At 42.5% G+C, this 14,682-nt stretch overlaps 1 protein-coding gene across 6 annotated transcripts in view; it reads left to right on the forward strand.

Annotated features, from left to right (window-relative positions):
- The window catches only part of SIDT1 (SID1 transmembrane family member 1), a 103,470-nt gene extending 100,410 nt beyond the window's left edge, over positions 1-3,060 (forward strand). For all 6 annotated transcript variants that reach the window (XM_029939298.1, XM_029939299.1, XM_029939300.1 and 3 more), the window contains one exon: positions 1,204-3,060. In XM_029939298.1, coding sequence (XP_029795158.1) covers positions 1,204-1,266 — 63 coding nt within the window. In that variant the 3' untranslated portion in view covers positions 1,267-3,060. The remainder of the gene's footprint in view (positions 1-1,203) is intronic.
- The last annotated feature ends 11,622 nt before the right edge of the window (positions 3,061-14,682 follow it).

The following is a 14,682-nucleotide window of genomic DNA, read 5'->3' on the forward strand; positions in this document are numbered from 1 at the left end:
GCAATATGTTAAGACACATAGTAATGAAACGATTTTCCTTAAATGGCACAATGGTTTGGACTGAATTGGTTATTAGAACTCACATGCCCAGAATCACCCCAGGAATCACTTCTGGCATTCACTCAAATTTCAGTAACATTAAATTCTTCCTTCTTGTGTGACACTCACATTCCTCCTCCTCTTCCAGTCTCACTGAATATCTTACAAGTATTTTACAAATTTCTGGAGCAGTTCGGGATAGCAGCCAGGTCTCTTGCTTCTAACCAGTCTGTTCCAGGTCTCTCCTGTAATCCATTCTTCCATTTCTTGTGGCCCAAACACCTGGTGCATATCCTAACCACCTTGGATAATCACTCCTGGCTTCCTTTCATCCTAATTTAGATTTACAAATTCAAAATCCGCTGTGCCTGTACTGGGATTCTGCTGGCCAAACATCACTGGGAGACATGTGCTCCCAGCACTACCCACCGTGAGTGGGCTCTGCCGCCACACAGCCTTGAGAATGGCGCAGGGCTGCCCCCTCGTGGCCAGCTGCGGAAGTTCAACAATCTGCATAAACCTCATTCCTCCTGACTTGTATTTTTGATAAACACCTTCATGAGAGAGACAGAGACAACAAAAGTGGAGTGAAGGTTTCCATGTGAAGAGAGTGGTGGTAGAGGTGGTTTTTAGTTAAAAATGGAGGAGTGTACATTGCTTGTATAGCAATACTCTTTGCAACAAGATTTCCTTTCCTCTAGATCTTGGAGCCACATGTCCCCTTTTAAGTAATGACTTCCCTGGCCACCCTGTCATCGCTTTTTTTAACCTTTTCCTACCCCATGCTTCCTATACTCCCTCAATAGTTTAATTTTTATTACTATTTTTATTACATACTATTATCTAGTACACTGGACTTAGCATACATTACTAACATGCTATATTGTACTCATGTATTTGCTTCATGTCTGAAGCTCTCTCAGATGTGAGCTCCAGGAGAGTAGGGAGTTTTGTCTCTGGCATCAAGAATAGCACATAATACACCCTTGATAAACACTTGAATTAATTGCCTGTGTACAGCATGGCATTGCAGAAAGCCACAGAAGACAGGAAGGCAAATCAGGGTGCTTGTGCTGTCAGCCCATGTGAGTCTCAGAGAGGAAGTCGGGCTTACTGTGGCTGTGACCGTGCCCTGCTTTAATTTCTCCGCCCCTCCCATTCCAGGTTTTGTTAACCCTGGATGATGACCTGGACGTGGTTCGGAGGGACCAGATCCCTGTCTTCTGAGCTGCCAGCACTAAGAGAGGAAGAGGGAGCAATCCATCTCGGTGCTGTTTCATGAAAATACAGGGACCACAGCAAAGTCACCGCTGCCAAATGCTCCACTCACCCTGTCAGGTCAACTCTGTGTGTGCTCACACAGGAAGGAGAGGGGCTGGAGAGAGATTCAAGCCTGCAAGAAGGGAGGCAGAGGGGAAGCCACGGGGCTGGAGAGTTGAGAGATACCCATTCCCTTCTGTTTGCAGCCCTGAGCTAGACTTGGACGCACGCTGACTCCAAGTCAACTCTTTGTCTTGGGACCCCTCCCACTCTCCTCTGACACTTGCCAGCAAGGGCAGAGCAAGGCTGCCCTCTTCTGTCCTACTGCCTCCAGGCCAGAGAGGCCAGCAGCTCGGATCTCCTGCCCACTTTAGATGGGCCCCGTCTGCACTCCCCACAACATCTGCTGCTGGACACATCCCAGAGCACCAGCTCGCCTCTCCAGCGTCCAGGGATGATACAGCTCCTCAGAGTCTGGTGGCGGGCTGAACCCAACGCCCTGGGTGTTAGTAGGGCCAGCTAGTCACCTCTTCAGAAGGGATGCTGTATGCGTCCCCCAGTTTCCTGACCCCATTAGAAGGGCTCTGGATTGGGCTTTGTTACACACTCGTCCTAGCGGATAACTGTCTCCGGGACCAAGGCTTGGGTGCTTACCTACTTCTCAGTGTCTTCATGTCCCTGCTGTGTGTGTGGACCCCACAACTCGGGCTCTACTTCCTTGGGAAGGCCCGCTTCCCTCACCAGTTCCAAGGCAGAAAGGGAAACAGGAAAAACTCTTCTAGCAGTGGAAGAAGTGAGAGAAATGACCGACAGGGCTAAGAGACTGGTGACATCAGCATCCAGAGAACAGACCTCACCTAAGGATGTGGGCTCCTAGAGCACACGCAGCGAAGACGAAATTGCTTCCTTGAGCATCCAATTCTGACAGCTCAATTCTGTGCCCATGTCACCTGTGGGGAATAAATAATTGTTCCAACCAAGGGCGCTGCACTCGGGGTCCTCCACCACCAACCAAGCCTCTGACCTGTCACTTTAGGCAGGTAATGTGCTCCAGATTTTCTCCCCGAAATTCTCTAGAAGTAACTCTCAGGATGAACACATTTCACTCATCCTCTCGAGTTCCAAAGAGCAAGCCGGTTGAGGATTGTCTCTTGGTTGCATCAGATTCACATTCTCTCTCCTGTAAGGTGCTGCGAAGCACACTTCACTGCCATGGCCTGGCGGCTCTGCCCCCGCCACGCCCCATTTGCACCACGCACCCGCACCCTTGTTAGTCTGGAGGAAGATGTAATCAGAAAAGAGACAGATGAATATGCATCCTATATATATCTGCCTGTGAAATTGAAGTCACCTGTTACCTCTGCTTTCCTGATCATTCATTAGGGAAGTGGATTAGGCATCCTTTTTATTAAAAAAAAAAGTATTCTAAAATATTTGCATAATGTTCAAGTCACATTTTGGAAGTTTGAATAGCAAACTTCCCCGAATTTTAAAAGCACCAAGATGCTTTCAATGAAACTTTTTGTGATTTTCGTTTCTACAACATTCCCAAATTTATAATTGCTCTTCTGTATTCTTCATTCCTTCAAAACTGTTGGCTTCCATAGGCTATATAAAGGCCACCTGTGAAATGGTTGTGATAGTCTAACATCTAAAACAAACTTCAAATCTGTTTCATAATGGCTTATTTGACCTAATTTCTTTATTTTAATGCACTGATGGCTTCAAATCCAAAAAATAAAAAAAGGTGCACTAAGGAAATGTGGACAAAGTCTGTTCAAGTGGCCCTGGGGCCCAAAGTGAGTAAACTGTGAGATGCGTTACCTGTTGGGCAGCTTGTTTGGGGGTGCATCTGTGGGAGTGGGGAGGGGGCTCCGAACTGCGTTGCGCTGCCGTGTTCTTGGCCGTTTGCTCCCATCATGTCTGTGCTATGCTGTACACTGACACACTGTGGTCAGTTCCCTTCTCCACAGCAGGATTAAAAACCCAGACCAAGCCTGCTCCTTAAAGTATCAACTCTAAATGTAGTCGTTGCTACTTCACCCTACACCACCAATGTCACGGCCAGAGGACAGGAGAAAGTTGTCCGACTGCACCTGTGGTTGATAGGAACGCTAGGGCAGAGGGGGTCAACTACCTAGCCGGTCCCTTGTCCCTGTGTAGAGCAATGCCCACGCAGCTTTCGCCTGTGCTCATGGACTTCGCTTCTTTAAAGAGAAGGGAGGATTACTCTGAAAGGCAAGTTCAGCCAGAGGGTAACCGGAGAAAACAGCCACTGTGAGGAGGCTTTTGGCAGATGAGGCACAGAAGTAATAGGAGCAGGTCAGCTGGAGCAGGACCGAGATGTGGCAGCCAGGGGAGCAGAGCTGTGCACATAAAAAAATGACCTCTTCACACCTCTGACGAGTGCTGGAGAGGCAAGTCCACCTGTTGATGTTGGATGGTTGAGGGATTAGCCTGATTTTATTTTAGCAGCAGAAGCCAGTGGAAAACCAGAGTCTATCTGGGGAAGGGACTTTCCATGACTGAAGGAGATCACCAAGCCAGCTCCTGGGGCAACGACAGTGGCAGCTGCTTCCTTTATAGCTCCGAGCGGCCACCAGAATGTTCTGTGGGGTCACAAAATCCATGTGTCGGTAAATCAAATAACATCCAAATGTTTCTCATTCTGGGAGATAGTCTCTCCATGTAAAACTTGGGAGAAAGGGGGAAACAGAGATAAACATTATTCATGGAAGGAACAGTGAAGCCTGGATTCTTGAGTCAGATTTTTGTCCAAATATGTTCACGTGCTCATTGTGTGACCTCAGGCAAGTCGCGGGAACACTCTGATCCTCGCCTATCACATCCACTTGACAGCACATGAGGCTACAAAAGTGACAGAGAAGATTGTCACCCCATCCCTCTTGAATCCCACAGGGGCCCAGGGCAAGAGCGGGTCTCTCCACTGGGCTGGCATCTCTGTCCTCTAGGGGCTCTCCATTGAAACCTGCTGTCCCGCTTCCTGCCCTGAGTTCCAGGAGGCCCGAAAGAGGTTAGGAGGCCTCTTCACCTTTAAAGATATGGCCAGGGTTCTCAAACCTCCTAGCCCCAGTGCCCCCTCCCCCACCCCGCCCTTTATGGCTGCATGTCACTCTCTCTGGCCCTTAATACTCTTACTCCAACCCAGATGAAAAATCACTACTAAAGCTAGGGCCAAGTGGAAAATCTGGATCACTATCGCCATCTCTGCTCTGGGAATCTCAAAGAAAACCTGAATTTTCTCCCTTTCTCCTGTAGCTGTTACCACTGTGGTTCAGCGAAAGCCACGGCAAGTGTTCCCCCCACCTTCCCCACTTCCTCCCAAATGTTCTGTAGAGAAAGGCTGGCTGTTCAGTCTACATGCAGATGGGAAACAAAACCGGCTCCAGAAAGAAGCAGGGGAACGTCCCTCAGGTTTTGAAATGACTAATATCCCTGGTGAAACTGGGGAAAAGCATTATGAGTAAAGACACGATCTGTCTCTGCCCGAAGCAATGGAAAACCCTTGGGTAGCCTGATTCTGCCCAGTTTATGGTAAGTCTTTTGTTGTTGTTTTCAATGCAGTTTGAGTCACAGATCAGCCTTCACCATGAGTTTCTAAAAGGCCATAGTAATAGCTTTGCTTGGATGGGACTCCTCTGTAAGAGGAGACCTCTACTCTGTGAACTCCAAGGAGGGACTTTTTAGTTTTCCTTGAAGTGTGGTCTTGCTAGTCTTATTGAAACACAAACAAGGCTAAGTGGCTACCATTGTTCACATAGAATTTCCCTTTGCTCCCCCAGTCTTAGGAAAATAGATTCTGCCCTCTTCCTAAATATCCCTAGATTAGGAGATTTCATAATTTTCCCTGAACTTCAAATTTTAAAAAATTCCTTGGCTCTAGCCTACATCCTTTTCATTGCCTTAAATTTTCTGTCATCTTAGGATTTACCCATTTTGCTGGAGATGAACAATAATTAACCACCATATTTTAAATGAATAGCCTGAAAGTCGTATCACATCTCATTCAAGGGCTAAATGAAGCGTAGGTGTTTTATCTCTTGTTCAGCAGTATAGTTTTGATTTAGAAAATAAGAGATTTAAACAGTGAAAGATGTTCAAGTCAGGACAAGAGAAGTATGTAGTATGGCTTTCTCCTGGGCTCTTCATCTACCCTATTTTCCAACATTCTTCATGAGTTAGGACTCTAAGTCATTTAAACAGAATATAATCCAGAATAATTCAAAGGCTCTCTATTTTCTGGGGCCATCGCATCGCCATCACAGAAAGGAGCTGATTTGCAATTCTCCACTTCTCTGTCCACTTTTTTTGGGGGGATTCAAAGTTCCTTTTATTTTCAACAACAAAAGGAACACAACAAAGAGGAATCAATCCACTAATATATAAATCTAACACAATCCTTAGCACAAAATTTCTTCAATAAATAAAAACACATTACTGATAACTGAGTTAAGACTGTTCTCAAAACTCTCTAGGGTTTTGTGTGCATTCTAAACAAAACTGAGTGGTAGGTAAAGAAACACGTGCACAAGTATGACTGATAAAGCCTGGATGAAAGCAACAGCCACGGAGCAGGGTCCCCAAATTTTAGGTCAGCAAAGGGAATATGGGGTTTTCAAAGCAGTCTAGAAATTAGAGCTCCCTAGGGGATGCAAGGGTTTAGGATGGTCCAAGTTCAAGAGCTTATAATTAAATCTTTCCAAATTTTTACATTCTTGATTTGGAATCTATCATAATATAGAGGAGTTTCTGCCAAAGGACAGAGGCTCTTTATTTTCCTCCTTTGAACTTGTCACTGCTCCTGAAACCAATATCGCAAGGGTTCCTTTCAGAAGAGAATTACTACCACAAAGACCAACCTCTGTCTGGTATAGATTTCCCTTTTACAAACACATTGATACTTCCAGGGACAGCTCTAAATATATCAAATATATCAGATATATCAAATTATGATTTTTATTATGTCACCTGTCTGAGCCTTTCATAAGGCTCAGTACCCAGTCCTAGGCAGACCCCTTCAAGGAAGAGGACAAATCCAGACCTGAGGTTGATTCTGCTTCTCTCTCAACTTAGGACACTTGATAAAGTAACCTACTTTTTTAGGGGGTCCATTTCTCTTTTAACCTCTCCTTTCTCACCACTCCTCTGTCCACTTCTCTGTCCACTTACATAGACTCAGAAATACGGCTTCAGCTAATGGTTAATCCAGAAATATTCGGGCCTGTCTCTATGAGGAGCGGGACAGAGCAATGGGCAAAAGACACACAATTTCTTCCATCACGGGATCTGCAGTCTGAAAGGGAAGACGGATGTGAATCACATCATCATAATTTGTTAAGTGGGCAAAGAGCTCCAAGAAGAGAGTGGCCTTCTGAAAATCTTATCATTAGGTGCAGAGCAGAAAAAAGTCCAAAGAGGTATCAGCAATTTTTGTCCCCAGGTATGAAGCCCTAAACTTGGTGCTGATACAGCATAGCATCTCTCTCACAACCACATTCTTGGAAAGGATATTTGCTGACTCTCCAGAAGAGATGTCCTTGGGGAGGACAGGCTTTCTCCCTCTATAGTTCCCAGTCCTACTACACGAACAAATAAAATAATCAGAGAGGACTTGCTCAGGATCAGAGAGGTAGGTCCTACTCTCAGGGACGGATAACTTTGAAGGAAGAGGCTTATGGCTAAAACTGCACCAAAGATATCCGAGAATTCCAAACTGGCTCTCAAGTCCTAGAACGATGTAATGCATAGGTAGGTGGGTCACTACAGAGAAGGGAAACTGAGAATGAGGCAGGAGTAAGATGTGTAAACCTGGAAGACCCAACTGAGATTCGGTCAAAGGTCAGTTTCAAGCAGTAACGTTCTCTGAAGGCAGAAGTGGAAGGCAACAGATGACAGCCTGAACCATTCCTGAAAGCTATGTATGGGGATATACAAGAGGCTTCACACGAGAGGGTAAACCGAGGCTTGGTCGGGATGTGGAGGAGAAGATGGCTGCTGCTTTGAGTCACAAAGGAGGAGAAAGTTGTTTAACTGGTAGTAGTGGTGGCGGCTCCCATGCTGGATGGAGCCTGCTGGCCCGTCGTTTTAGTGAAGACCTGGTACAAAGGGCTGGAGGAGGACCGGGCCCAAGGAGGAGGGACACGTTTTGATGGGTGCAGCTGTGGGTTTGATGTTGTCTGCTTGTTTTCAGGCAGACTGAAAGATGCTTCACAGAAGTTTTTTTAGCCAAAAACGGAAGTGACCCAAACATCCATCAATAGGGGAATGGGTAGGGATGCCTTCCTGGGTGGCGTAGTTGATTGGGCGACCAACTTCAGGTCAGGTCATGATCTCGCGGTTTGTGGGTTTGAGCCCCACATTGGGTTCTGTGCTGACAGCTCAGAGCCTGGAGCCTGCTTCGGATTCTGTGTCTCCCTCTTTCTCTACCCCTCCCCCACTTGTGAGCGCACACACTCGTGCTCTCTCTCTCTCTCTCTCTCTCTCTCAAAAATAAACAAACATTAAAAAAATTTAAATAGGGGGATGAGCAAAGAAATGCCATGTACTCACAAAAAGAAGGTACTGATACACATGGATGAATCTCACAGACATATTGAATGAAAGAAGCCAGATGAAAAGGAATATGTACTGCATAATCCATGTATATGAAGTTTGAGAACAGGCAAAATTCACCTATAACGAGCAAAGCCAGAACAGTGGTTATCTCTGGGGCGGGGACTTAACTTGGGATATGGGAAATGTTTTTTATCTCAGTGTGGGTGGTGTTTACATTGGTGTATATGTTTGCACGTACATGCATTACTGAATGTATTTTATACATGCCTAAATACTTTTTTTTTTTTACATTTTATTTATTTTTGAGAGACAGAGAAAAGACAGAGCGTGAACAGAGGAGGGGCAGAGAGAGAGGGACACACAGAATTGGAAGCAGGCTCCAGGCTCTGAGCTGTCATCACAGAGCCTGACACAGGACTTGAACCCACAAACTGTGAGACCATGACCTGAGCCAAAGTCGGACGCTCAACCAACTGAGCCATCCAGGCGCCCCTATGCATGCCTAAATAAAAAGGTTAAGAAAAAACTATCTCCAGGAGTCTGAAATGATGATAGTTTTCTCTTGATAAATTTCTCGAATTGGTAAAATCTAAAAGCTATTTTACTGTCATTCTTAGAAAAAGAAAAAGCGATGGCACTGTTTTGTAACTGGCTCCTGTTGCCTGACTGTGTGACTTTGGGCAAGTCCTATAACTTCTTTGCATCTTCATTTATTTGTTGGAACCTTATCTATCCTGCCTCACAGGGCTAACGTGAGGGACAAACGAGGTTTGATATTTGAAAGAGTTTTCACACAGTCACAAAAAAAACATTTGAATGTAAAGCGGCAATTATGTTTTATGACAATCCTCATTTCCATCTCCCCTACGCAGGAGACAAATGTAGGGAACACTAGAATACATTTCTTGGTCAGTGTCAACAGCCCCAGTGACCTCTTCTTTCTGTTGGAAATTAAGGAGATAATGTTAATTTGCTGCCTACGTAAGTTCAGTAGTCTGGTAGGTTGGGTGAACTGGTATCAATGTGCCACTTAATTTTTCACATGATCACGTAAACTGCAGGTTTTGAGAGAGATATGAAAATCCAGCTTTTAACTAAGTTTGTGCTGGGCAAGTCTGGGTTTTTGTACATTGCTTAATCATATTCAGATCTGTGGTTTGGAAAGAGGTTGAAGCCAAATTGTAGTGGTGGAGAACTTACTGCTTCAGGAAAGTTTTCTGGGAACTCATGATTCAATTATGTTAAATCCTATTTTTTTTAAATGCTGCTGAGTGGCAAATGTGCAAATTCACATTAAATGTAAACATATGTATATATATATATATAATATATAATACACAATGTATGTAAGTCCAACTTAGTGTAGAAGAAAATTGGTTGGTATATCAATCAAACCAAGTCATGTTCTTCTTTTGTCTTATTTCTCGACACATTTAAAAACGTTTACCACTATCATTATACTTCAAATGGAGAATTATAATTCCCCAGTTCAATGCAAGCTAATTCCTCTGCCTGAATTTGACAGGATGAAATCACTCCCATGTAGAAGGGGAGAGCTGGGCCCAGTCACCAAGTATGCAAATGAGTCAGCCATTGACAGTAGTGGTAATTGTGGCTGATCTATTGGACCAGCAGAGATCAGTCTTAGAGGTGGCTTTGGAAGACTTTTTGCCTTGACAGTTTTTTAATATGTGAATTTTTTAAATGTTTATTTATTTTTGAAAGAGAAAGCGCGAGCCAGGTAGGGGCAGAGAGAGAGGGAGACACAGAAACTGAAGCAGGCTCCAGGCTCTGAGCTGTCAGCATAGAGCCCAATGCGGGCGGGGCTCAAACCCATGAACCATCAGATCATGACCTGAGCCAAACGAAGTCAGCCGCTCAACCGACTGAGCCACCCAGGTGCCCCGAGTCTGTGAATGTTTTTTAGGAAATAAAACCCTAGGACTATATTCCTGTCCTTCCTCTCCATTGTTAATTTTGTTTCTGGACCAGCAGGCTCCCAGTGGAAACCTGACACCTTATGCTACAGATATTTTAATTTAAAAGGAATTTTGGACTTGTAGCCCTTTGCCAAAGACAATCATTGAATTTATAAAAAGGACTCTGGTTCTTAACTTTTACAAGCTGAGAGACTGAAGCAACAGTCTTCACATGAATCCAGCTCTTCCAGGTTTATAGAGCCGAAGTGATCCAAAGTCAAGATTTTATCAGTTTCATTGTTATTCATGTTTATATAACAGACACATATCTTCTGAATTTTGTGGAAACCTTCTATTTTTGTTAATATGTTCAATAGTCATATAATTCCAGGCTCTGTTTTGCATATACAAATACAGCATAAATAAGAGTTGACCCTTCCTTACAGCACAATCTGTCTTCCTTTCTCCAGTCTCGTTCCCTAGGCTACTCCTTTCTGTTAATCAGGTTTCTGCAGCAGTCACTTCATCTAGCGAACAGTGACTTCTTTAAGTGTCAGTTTCTCCATATGGCAAATGTTGTAACAGTGCCTACTTCATAGGGGTGGGTGATTCAAGATTAAATACGGTGATGCATATAAAACCCCTGACAGAATGCTTGATGACAGACATTTGCTGTTTTAATGATCAATTCTGCCGACTTAAAGTTCTCCAGGTTAGAGATGGGAACTGAGGACAATAGTTTCCAACAGGAGGACCCTACTCAAAGGGCCAATCAGAAAGCTCAGTCCCCTGTTTGTCTCTCAGCAGGGACAGGTTGTTGCAATTCCTCAGAATTAGGGAGTTGGAGCAGTTTGTTTCTTCAAGGACGGACTGGAATGATTCCCACCACAATTCTCTTTCTGGATCTCTGTTCTCTACTAAGATTAAAATTGAGACTTTCATTTTTCTTATGAAAAATTGGAGGTGGTCATCAAGGTACATCTCAGTTTTTCTGACTTCTCTCCTTTAATCTGGGAAAGACACAATTATTCTCTTTTGGGCATGACACGGTAGGCTGGGAGAGTCCAACAGGCTGTGGGCTTCCCTCTTAGTCCAAGTGTGATGTTTTAAATATTTGACTCTTTGATTGGGTACACAGTCCCCATGGGAAATGTGTCATGGCATTTCAGACACTGTGGTCACACTGGAAGAGTCCTTGAACAGAAAACGGTGGTATGCAAGACAAGTTGTTTTAATACCAGGTTCGAGGTGGCACATGGTAATGATCAGAAAAGACAGAATTCACAATGCAAAAATGCAAAGTTTATTTTCTTAAATAAAATACTATATTCATATCTATACAAATAATTATTACAACCATTAAAATGTTACATTTACCAATAAAAATTTGAAAACTTTAAACAAGAGCATGGTTCAGAATATTCACACCCTAATACAATGCATTTGTAAAAAGATGTCAAAATAAACAGGACCTATTCTTATTTACAACTGTAGGACAATCCTGATCGTATTATACATATCTGCTCTTGATTCCATTACAAATTAGTTCCCATTAGAATTATAAACCAGGTGATTTACAGTAATAGGACACAGTACACAGCAGACATCGCTGGCATGGGAATAGATACAAATATTACACCATTGAAAGACTACAGTTAGGTTTTTTCCTGGCGACTGCCCTACAGTAAGCCTCTCACCCAGTGTATCCATAAATAATTTGTGAAGGTAATTATGTTCTCCGATTTTCCACCTATTTTTACCAAAATGAATATATATATACACACACACATACATATACATATATATATCTGTATATGTATGTATGTATATATATATATATATGGCCTGCTGAAAGTGGAAGCAAATCTTTTCTTCACAGTAACACAACTGCAGCATCTTAAGCAACACTGTCTGGTCCCTTTCTTCTTGGAAGATCAACAGTTTAACTCCCTTAAAGGTTACCAATATAGTCAAGTCCAGTGCCTCACTGACCTCACAGCTGAAAATGGTTTTAAGACTCGAGGGATGGGGGTAAAGAGATCCAGAGAAGTGAAGAAGGAGTTAGATGAGCAAGCTCTAAGTTCCTATGACATCATATGGTATAGAGCTGTATACACAACTGAGCCCCCTCCAAAAAAAAAAAAACCAAACCCACAAAAACCCACAACTTATGATCATCTTTCTTAAAAATTATAAATAGTTATCTTCTGTCTCATGAGACCTCTAGTGACAGATTATACAGATTCTCATCCAGAATGACACCAATTTGAATATTACATCCACTTTCAACCCAAGTTGGCTCGTGTCTATGAAGCATCTGAACACGTGCATGCGCCAGAGCCCTGCAGTGGATGGGGTTTGTGCAAATATAGAAACAAGGATGTTGAATGACCACCACCTACAAGTACTGAGTTTAAAAGGAGTTTTGCTTCTAACTAGTACATTTTTTACAGGAGCGGCATCAAAGATGGCTCAGAGAGTGATAAGGCAACAGTGAGAAACGTCAGCTCTTCTTGTCTTTTAGGTGTTTGATTACACAGCATGTACCATTCTGACTGGTCCTTTGCTAGATAGCACAGGAGGGGGTGAGTAATATGTTCCAATGGCTGGTCTTAGGACCAGAGGCACAGTTTCAAGTAAAATGCAGTACCAGCGTAGAGGCATGTGGGCAGAACTAGAAGCTCTGTGTCCAAGCAGGGCCTCACGCTGGACTGCCCCAATCTTGGTGTCCCCACAGACTCTGGTAAAAACACTGTCAAGCTCACAGAGGAAGGTGTAGAATGCAGACAACATATGTTAAGTCAAAAAAAAAAAAAAAAAAAAAAAAAAGGACCCTTTTCTGTTAGTAGCATTTAGCCAAAAAAGGTAGTTCAAGAAGGAATAGGTTTCTGGCCTTTAATTTGCATATAGGTATCCTAAAGTCATCCCTCACAGATTAACTTCACACTAGTTTATTTGGCTGTTATTATTGCCCTCTGGATATATACAGCCATAGGCAATTACCTCCAGGCAAAGGCAGAATGTATACAGACAACAGAATTACTGACCTCCAGGTTCCTAAAGGTTATCACTGAAAAGCCATCTGATTTGGGTACCACCTTTGAGCTTCCTAAACTCCTCCATGGGGAAAAACAACAAAAACAAGTTCATCAAAACAAGGAAGAGAACCATATGGCACAGTATCTTAAATTAATTCAGAACAAACTTTGTTTCAAGAAATTCTTGTTGCCTCTTGATAGAATAGGAAATACAGTGGTTCCCACAGCCAGGAATTGGGACTCACTGTCACACAAAGATCCAATAGACGGGTGGGCCCAATAAACATTTCAAGGCAAGAGAAGTAATCATCCTATGGAAATGAGCAGGTCCCTGCCACCTGTTTGCCCCGGAGCGATGGAAGAAAACAAGAGCGTAGGTACCTACCTATCAAAGGGAGGACAAAGCTGAGATGCTGATCAGGGAGTCTTTACCCTTTCTCAAATTTTAAAAACCTGACTCCTATTAAAATGTGTTTCCACGTTTTTTGGGAGTATAAATTTTAGCCTTTCCATGACATGGATAATGTTAGAAGGCCAACAGCCAGGCAAATGAATTATCTTTAAAATGTTTAAATAATTTTGTTATTTTAAGAAGACTGATTTTTAAAAATGGATTTTTACTGCAGTTCACCCTGAAATGTAAATGGAAATTGCTGCAAAAGAATATTCCCCTTATTCTTCTCTTTCCACAGTTCTAATATGTTAAATTTTATAAAGTATGATCGCTGTGGAAGATCGCTCCCTTACTTAGAAAAAAGATGCTATCCCTGGTCTCCCACAAGGTCTTACAATATGAACAAAATTAATTTCCTGAAATGGTATAAAATATCTCCAAAAAAGAAATGACATCAAACTTGATTTCTTTTTATCCATGATTGACATATTAAAAGTTTATACAGGATGAGGAATCTGAAAACTTTCACCTCATTAGAAGTTACTGTGTTAAATGGTCAGAGTCAACTATTTTCTCTAATTGATTCTATGTGATCAGTAACACTAAAAGAGAAATAATTTAATTAATGGCTCTCATTGATGATTCATAGGTTTGTATATGTTTGTGTATTTTCATAAATTACAAAATCATCTGTGGAAATGGTTTTACATTCTATATTCCCATATGAGCAAGACAAGAATAATTTTAGTTTACTATACCCAAAATTGACTTTCTGTCAAATGTTTGCCAAAAATTATATCGAGATTGCTAGATAATAAATAATAGAATTCCTCCCCCAAATCATTGAGCTCTAATTATCAAATACTTAATATACTGCTGGTAAATCTCATACACTCATGCTTTTTAAATCAAATAAGATCACTATTCTCTGAACACTTTCAGAACTGAGTCCATATATACACTGATCTCTAACATATATATGCACATGTCTGTAAGATAATTAGAGCTACATGTCAGCAGGAGCTAAGTTATCTGGAGATAGTCAGATCTTTCTTCAGAGGGTCAAATAAGCCTTACTTAGGGGCAGGGGTTCATATGAGATCAAAGTATTACATGCTTGGAATAAAAGCTCTGAAAAATATAAATGCTATCTATCTCTGAACAGGGCTGAGCAGAAAAATAAAATCAATGCAACAGAGAAATATCTGAAAGTGCCAGGCTTTGAGGCCTTTCTATTGCAGTGTTCAAATCGACCTTTTCCTTAGCCTGTTACCTTAGTTCTAATTATATCTAACAGTGCCCAGTTCTTCAGAACTCAATAGCCACCACACTGTGCGTGTGTGTGTGCGCGCGCGTGTCAGAGAGAGACGGAGGAAGGGAGAATGAAGAGCCAAACATACTGAACACTACCCTTCTTGAAATTGACAAGCTGGACCTTTCAAGTACACAAAAAAAA

Source organism: Suricata suricatta, chromosome 5, assembly GCF_006229205.1.
Source record: "Suricata suricatta isolate VVHF042 chromosome 5, meerkat_22Aug2017_6uvM2_HiC, whole genome shotgun sequence".
Classification (NCBI taxonomy): domain Eukaryota; kingdom Metazoa; phylum Chordata; class Mammalia; order Carnivora; family Herpestidae; genus Suricata; species Suricata suricatta.